The following is an 8369-nucleotide window of genomic DNA, read 5'->3' as shown; positions in this document are numbered from 1 at the left end:
AAAAGCAAACTTTTAATTACAAAATAACACTTATTTTGTATATATTGCAAGTATAAATCATTTTAAAATGCCACAGAACTTGCAGCAACTTCAACAAATCTACATTTGTGGAACTAACAAACATGCAAAAAAATAAGAAATCAGGAAGGGGGCCAACACTTTTTCACACCAGTGTAATCAATATATGATAACACAAAAATGTGATTTTCAAAAGCAGGTATTACACTGTTTGCGATTTGTGATGGTTGTATAGCGAGTACTACAATTTTTTTTGACTGCTTGATTAGGTTTTTAATTACAAGTTTCAAACAAATCAGTTTAATTAATATATTCCGAGAATTAATGATAAAAGCTATATACATAAGTCAATTTATATCGCTTTATTAATAAATTGATTCAGACACAAAAATAGACCTGCACTAAAGGTAAACGAAAAACATTTTTCACATACAGCAAAAAAAATTATCATTTGAATTTTATATTTATAACATTAAGGGAAAGAAGAAACCTCATGTTATATTGACTGGAAAATTAAGAGCTCTTACAAGATACTTTTTTTCCGTTAGTGTTGAGACTGACTGTAATTAGCATAGCAGTTTAATTTCTGACCAATAAACAACGATGAATAGTTTTAAATAAAATATTTTATCTATTAATATCTTATCATATTGCAGTTGCCACCATTTGATAATAGCTCATTCCTTTATCTTACTTTATTTTAATCATAAAATGTTTAAATGAGGGATGCTTATGGATTTCCCCCATATTAATTTCATTAGATAACAGCCTAAAGAGGAGAATTCGGGAAGTTTCAGGATTGTGTGTGTAACAGCAAAGGAAAGTGCTGCCCTCTTCAGGTGGAAAAACAAAAATGTGCAAATACTCCAGAGGAAAAAAAATAAATTTATTATTATATTCTTTAAATATAAATCACACACAAAGTAACTAAGTCACATTGGGCTCATCATTTATAGTTCATGAAACAGTCTGTGAGCGAAATCACTTGCTCTTTTTCTTCTTTTTGGCGGCAGGCACGTCCTGCAGGCCGTCATTGCTCTCGGCCGCTCTCTTTCTGCTGGTTTTATCGCTCACGTATCTGCTGAAGTCGCTCGTCGAGAGCTCGGAGGGCAAGATCTCATCCGACTCCTGTCGTCTGTCTTTCTTCTTTCTCTTCTTCTCTTTGTGATGTCCGTTTGCATTGGAGTCTATCTCTGCCGTGTCTGCGGCGGTTTGGTGGTTTTCTGACGTTTGCTCCAGGCCTCTGTCGTTCTGAGACTCTTTCTCACGCTTGTCTTTCTTCTTTTTCTTCTTGGGTTTCGCGCTGTCGATTGTGTCTTCTGTGGGTTCTGGTTCTGTAGTTGATTCTACCGTTGATTCCATTTGTTCGGTTTGGGCCACAAGCTCTTGCACTCTGAAAATCAATAAATTATTATTAGTAATGACACACTTATCTCTCAAGTCGATACTATTACAATACTTGGGTGCCAAATCGATGTATTGCATTTTTATTTTATTTTATTATTTTTACAATGTATTGCAATATATAAAATGGAGAGTTCCGGTCCTTGATTCTGATTGGCTGAGCCGCGGATACGCTGTTGTAAATTACTCTACAAACACACACCTTTGTTTACGTTTGTGTGTTAATCGGCAACCACTTTACTGGAACCATAACTGATTCTGAGGAACTACATTGTTTGGTGGAAGAATACGTTTTTTTATTAATATCATTACACTTCATTTGCTCTGTTTTATTCTGTGAAACCTTACTACGTATATGGAATAACCGTTTTATAAAAGCAATAAGCCCCAAGAAGCCGTGGTTTACAGTGAATTTATCACTGTAACTCCGCTTCTCGTCGTACCTAAACGCCCCTTAGCTGTTATAAATTCACTATAAACCACGGCTTCTTGGGGCTTATTGCTTTATTTTGTTTGCTTTTCTAACACTTCATACAAGCTGTACATGATACATGTACATGAGTTTTATTTCAGGAGCATCAAGCAGTAATGTACTACAAAATGGTCATTTCAAAACCCTGGACTTTATTTAAAAAAAAAAAATCAGTAAAGTAAAATTAAAAAATACTTTTAGTAAATAAATAAATAGCTACATTAAGCTGTTCCTGCCAATAAGAAAACAATAAATTGCATAAGAATTTTTTTTTTTTTACAAAAACACATAAAATTAAATTAAAGTTTTGATTTTGCCAGGAAAACCGAAACCCAAAAAAAAGTATATTTAATAATAATTTACTTAATAATCACCCCCCGCCCCCCCCTCCCAAGTCAAAACGCCAACCACCAGAACACTAATTAAACACCAATTCTTCAGTAAATTATTCTTTATAAACATGGACTAAAATAAAACGATTTTTTTACTCGATTTTATTTAACGAATAAAAAAAAATTATAAAAAACATCACAATAATCCACAAGTAATCCACACTACTCCAGACAAAATTTTTTTTTTTTTTACAAATTTGTAAAAAACAAATCCATAAGATTTTTAAACTTCAAACTGTTGTTTCCTGCTAAAATATGAGTCCATAATCCATAATAACGCTTCCTTCAGTGAAAAAGTCACTCAAATCTCCTGTTGTCTCTCACATCAATAAAAGAGCTGCTTTTGCTTGTAATCTGTGCAGATTTCTCTCCTGATTCAGATGAAATAACTTTCACTGGAAGAAGTGTTATTAAGGATTATGGACTCATATTTTAGCTGAAAGCAACTGTAACTTGTCTTAATGGTGGATTTGTTTCTTACAAACACGCAGCTTTTCACTTCTCAAGACATTAATTGATGGACTGGAGTGGTGTGGATTACTTGTGGATTATTGTGATGTTTTTATCAGCTGTTTGGACTCTCATTCTGACGGCACCCATTCACTGCAGAGCATCCACTGGTGAGCAAGTGATGCAATGCTACATTTCTCCAAATCTGATGAAGAAACAAACTCATCTTCATCTCAGATAACCTGAGGGTGCGTACATTCACAGCAAATTTTAATTTATGCCTGAACTATTCCTTTAACAGAGCTGTTTCCAGGTAAAAAAATAACAATAATAATAAAAATACGTTCACTGTACCTGGACTTCTCCAGCCGTCCTCGGATCAGCAGAACTCCTGCAGTATCGGCGTCCAGCTGGAAGACCTCAAACTCCAGGTTTTGTCCGACACTCAGTCCAGAGTCCCTCCACTGCTCTGAGCTCAGCAGACTGGGCTTCACCACCGACGCATTAAAGCAGCCATGAACCAGACAGCCCACGTGACCCACTCCCATTTTATTAATCACACCCTGAGCGACACACAGACACAACATTAAAGGGTTAGTTCCCCCAAAAATTTTAATTAGCCTGTGTTTTACTCACCCTCGAGGAATCCTAGGTGTATATGACTTTCTTCTTTCAGAAGAATTCAATCGGAGTTATATTAAAAATTGTCCGTGCTCTTCCAAGCTTTAGAATGGCAGTAGGTGGGTGTTTCTGTTCAACAGTCCAAAAGACGTCAAATAAAGCGAGCGCATCCATATTTATAACTAGAGATGCACCGATCGATCGGCCAGGGATCGGAATCGGCCGATTTTCCTCATGATCGGCCCGGATCAGTGATCGGTCGGTCAGTCTCACTTCTTTCCGATTCTGAGCCGATCCGTTTTGTTACCAGCGGCACAGGCAATATCAGCCGCGCATTCTCGCTCTCCGACGACCCCTTCTCTCTCACACACGTCTCATTCGCTCCGGTTAAATAGTGCTTGTATTGCGCATTATTTTAGTAATTCCCGCAGGTCTCGCGCTTATACCAAATGCGCGCACACCACCACTGATCTATATTAGTGGAGCGCACAAGCCGCGCTCAGTCTCAAACAGCTTGTGAGCCACAAACACCAAAATGAGTGGCTAACTGCGCTAAAACGTTCAAATACATACAAAATTGTTAAAATGCCGTCTTCAGTAACAGTATATTGGGTCCGTGGATAAACTCTTGAAGGAACCGCAGTCCAATATTCATGCTGCTGTCTGTCATGTTAATCAAAGAGCAAAAGACAAAGAAAATAATTTTCTGCTCTTGACTGAATACGTTTTATAACTTTAATGGTACGCATTAATCTGTATTTAATTTTTACAATGAAGACTACAGAAATTAAAGTAATCAAATGTAAAATAACACTGTATTTCTGTAGTATTTCTTACCTGAATAAAAACTTACTTAACCTGAAAAACTTACTTTCACAGTTCTCTTTATTCTATTGCATTTATTTGTGCTGTTGTTTGCCATTTTTTTTATTTGTTCTTATTTTATTACTGACTTTTTACTTGTGTTTTTTTATGAAAATAAAACTTTGCGTTGAAGAAAAGTAGATTTTTATTTGTATATGCTGTCAATTATAGTTCTTAGAAAGAAAACCGGAATCGGCAAAAATTGGTATCGGTATACCGGTATCGGTATCACACTAACGAAAAATCGGAAATCGGAATCGGCCAACAAAATTGCAATTGGTGCATCTCTAGATATTTTTCTTACAAAATCGCATGGATTCGCTACAGGAGGCCTTTATTCACCCCCCCGGAGCCGTGTGAGGCACGTTTTATTATGGATGCATGCGCTTTATTTGACTACTTTTGGACTGTTGAACAGAAACACCCACCTACTGCCATTCTAAAGCTTGAAAGAGCAAAGATAATTTTTAATATAACTCTGATTGGATTCATCTGAAAGAAGAAAGTCATATACACCTAGGATGCTTTGAGGGTGAGTAAAACACAGGCTAATTTTCATTTTTGGGTGAACTAACCCTTTAAAAACCATCAGCCAATTAACTCAATAATCATGCATAGAACATGACCTCTAGCTCATGAAGATCTCGTAAGACGTACCACGAGCTTCGATCCTTTCTTTGGTTTGAAGACTACGAACGACGCCTCGATGTTGAAGTGAATGAACCCTTGATCGTCATGAATATCTCCATGCTGTCCTACGACTTTAATGTTGTCATATGCCATAGGAACACCTTTCAGACTGCAAAACAACAGATGAACGAATGGCTGTTAGATATTTTCTTAGTTGTAATCTTTATTAACAAATGATGTTTAAGTTTCAGCTGAGTACAATAGTTGATTATCATAATTTCAGTCAAGAGAGCTCTAAGATTATACTAAACAAATTTTTAAATCACATTTTTTATTCACTAATTTGATTTTTTTTAATTATAAAATATTTTTATAATAATTTACACCAATCAAATTAATTAATAAAAATGTGATTCAAATACATAAGAACTATAACAAAATATAAAAGTAATAATCTAACATATTTTCCAAATAACACAGCGCTGCAACTTATGCAAATCTGAAAACAAATAAAATAAAAATTAAAGCTGTATACAAGCATCTAAACTGCACATAAGGCAATTTAAGTATGAAACATATAAACCTTTTAATGATATAATTACGTTTTTACTCCCATTTGTTGTTGAAACAAACATTTAAACAGTGGGTGTAATAAAACTTCATAACAGATTTATTTAAAAAAATAATAATAATGAAGACATTATTAACAGGTTAATAAAAACATAGGCTAATAAATATGCATATGTAGAGCAGCTGAAGTCAAAAGTTTACATACACCTCGCAGAATCTGCAAAATGTTAATTATTTTACCAAAATAAGAGGGATCATACAAAATGCATGTTATTGTTTATTTAGTACTGACCTGAATATGTGAAGATATTTCACATAAAAGATGTTTACATATAGTCCACAAGAGAAAATAATAGTTGAATTAAAAAAAAAAAAGACCTCCGTTATATTTAGCAAAATTCTCCTTTCTAGAGCAAAAAAAATGACTTGTTACCTAACTGAGTTCACAAACGTCAATGAAAACTTTCCATCACATATTGCAGAAAAGATGGATAATTAATTTAGTAGTTTTGTAATCTGCCTGTTATAAACTGCTCATTTCTACACAAACTACATGCAACTCAATCAAACTAGTGCACTAGTTTGTTTTCTGTCTTTGGAAGTTGACTGTATTAGATTCAACTGACTTTAACCAGCAGTAAAAGTATGACAACCTTACAAACAGAAAAAAGGGCTCCTCTTGATCCGCTTGTCACTGGAGCAAGACATATTTGTACCTTTTTTACCCCTATTAGGTACATATTAGTTCCTTAAGGGTAGGTATTACTTCTCTAAGGTAAAAAAAAAGGTACAATTATGTCCTTTTAAGGGTAACGTTACTGCTGCAATGACAAGCTGTTGCACCCTAAAAGGTACAATTTTGGCCCCCGTTTTTTCTGTGTGAGGAGTACCATGGTATTACCGTACTTCTATATCAAATAGTAGCAGTGACACACAACGACAAGTTTACAGAAAGTACTATAGCAGCCTATTTTTAAAGGTATTAAGGTTTTATTGACTGTATCATAATACTGAAAGACAAGCACTTATACACGAGTATCGTATAGTTATAAATACCGCGGCGTTAGCATCATACCGCGGTATTCCCACTGCAGCCTGTGGTTTTACCTGCTGGAGAATCTGAGCAGCTCGGCGTTGAGTTCCTCCTGTATACCGGTGCGTTTCTTCCGCAGGTACTGCGGCGGCAGCGCGATGTGTCTGCGGTGCGAGTCCAGCACGAGACACGAGTACCGCGCGCTCAGCAGCTTCACCGCGTCCGCGAACGACGGGATGAGACACGGAACTGGCGCGGAGACTCCGCCAGCGATATTTACACTGGATATCTGCGCTATCGTCGACACATCCGCGGGGTTTGTGACGGGTTTCGGAGCTCCGTCTTCCTGCGTCCAGTTCGCCATGCCGTACACATGTGGAGGAGCACGTGGTGCGTTCGCTCGCGTGTTCGCATGCGAAAAGTGCGGAGTGACGCGCGACCGCTGGCGGATAGGAGTGGAACTACACTTACAAATATAAATAAAATAAAATAAAATAAAATAAAATAAAATGTTGTTTTGGTTAATAGTAAGGAACTATTTATTAGTTAGAAACAATTAACTTTATTAATTATAATTATAATTAACTAAAATAAAAATAACAATAAAAAATCTAAATGATTAATTCTAAAATAAAATATAATACAATAAAATTAATCTCTTGTGATTTTGTTTTGATTTTTCTGTTGTTTTGGTAAATAGTAAGAGACTATTTAAAAGTTAAAAAATAAAAAATTTACTTTATTAATTATAACTAACTAAAACATAAAAAAATATTAAATATAAATTATAAATAACTAATTAAAAAAATAAATAAAATACAAATTTGAACAATATTTTTATGTTGTTTTGATAAATAGTAAGCAGCTATTTAAAAGTTAATAATTAACTTTCTTAATTATAATTATAATTAACTAAAATAAAAATAATTAAATATAAATTATAAATAATTAACCAGAAAAATAAAACAAAATAAAATGAGTCTTTTGTGATTTTGTTTTGATTTTTTTCTGTCGTTTTTGTAGATAGTAGGAGGCTATTTAAAAGTAAAAAACGAATTAACTTTATTAATTATAATTATAATTAACTACAATTTTAAAATATTATTCAATATAAATTATAAATAAATAATTTAATAAATAAATAAAACGTAATTTTGCTTGAGTTATTTCAGCTGTTTTTGTTATAAGCAGCTACATTATTTACACGATTATAATAGAAAGGAATTATTTAAAAGAAAAATAAAGAATAATTTAAATTAAATATAGTTTACAATTAATTAGAAATAATCAAAAAGAAAAATTAAAAAGAAAACTAAGAAATAACTTAAATATTAAATTAAACAAGATTTTTTATTGATTTATTAATGGAATAAATGAAAAAATGGATGAAGGGGACACTGACTGAAATAAAATAATAAAACACTTCTGAAAAAAAAATGTGAAGAGTTAGTCTAGTATGTATATTAAAGATGTAGACTATATTAAAACAAAACTCTTTGGTGTGTGAATTAAAAGTGTTACTGTGTGTTAATGGCTTAATCATCAAGTCAAGTCAAGTCACCTTTATTTATATAGCGCTTTTAACAATACAGATTGTGTCAAAGCAACTGAACAGCATTAATTAGGAAAACAGTGTGTCAATAATGCAAAATGACAATAGTAAACACTCATTTTTCAGTTAAAGACAGTTCATCATTGAATTCAGTGATGTCATCATCCAGCTCAGTTCAGTTTAAATAGTATCTTTGCAATCATTTGCAATCAAGTCAACAGTATCGCTGGAAATGAAGTGTCCCCAACTAAGCAAGCCAGAGGCGACAGCGGCAAGGAACCAAAACTCCATCGGTGACAGAATGGAGAAAAAACCTTGGGAGAAACCAGGCTCAGTCGGGGGGCCAGTTCTCCTCTGACCAGA

General features: G+C 34.0%; 1 protein-coding gene across 1 annotated transcript; it reads right to left on the bottom strand.

Annotated features, from left to right (window-relative positions):
• Positions 1-883: 883 nt before the first annotated feature.
• Positions 884-6879, bottom strand: LOC107655101 (DNA-directed RNA polymerase I subunit RPA43-like). Its single transcript, XM_016442521.1, has 4 exons — positions 6529-6879; positions 4879-5020; positions 3091-3299; positions 884-1411 (listed from the first exon to the last, which is right to left on the bottom strand). Exons 1-4 carry the CDS (start codon positions 6816-6818, stop codon positions 1000-1002), a joined length of 1053 nt encoding a protein of 350 aa, XP_016298007.1. The 5' UTR covers positions 6819-6879; the 3' UTR covers positions 884-999.
• Positions 6880-8369: the final 1490 nt, after the last annotated feature.

This window comes from Sinocyclocheilus anshuiensis, unplaced genomic scaffold (assembly GCF_001515605.1).
Source record: "Sinocyclocheilus anshuiensis isolate Anshui unplaced genomic scaffold, SAMN03320099.WGS_v1.1 scaffold515, whole genome shotgun sequence".
Lineage (NCBI taxonomy): Eukaryota > Metazoa > Chordata > Actinopteri > Cypriniformes > Cyprinidae > Sinocyclocheilus > Sinocyclocheilus anshuiensis.
This window is presented reverse-complemented; position numbering and strand designations above follow the sequence as displayed.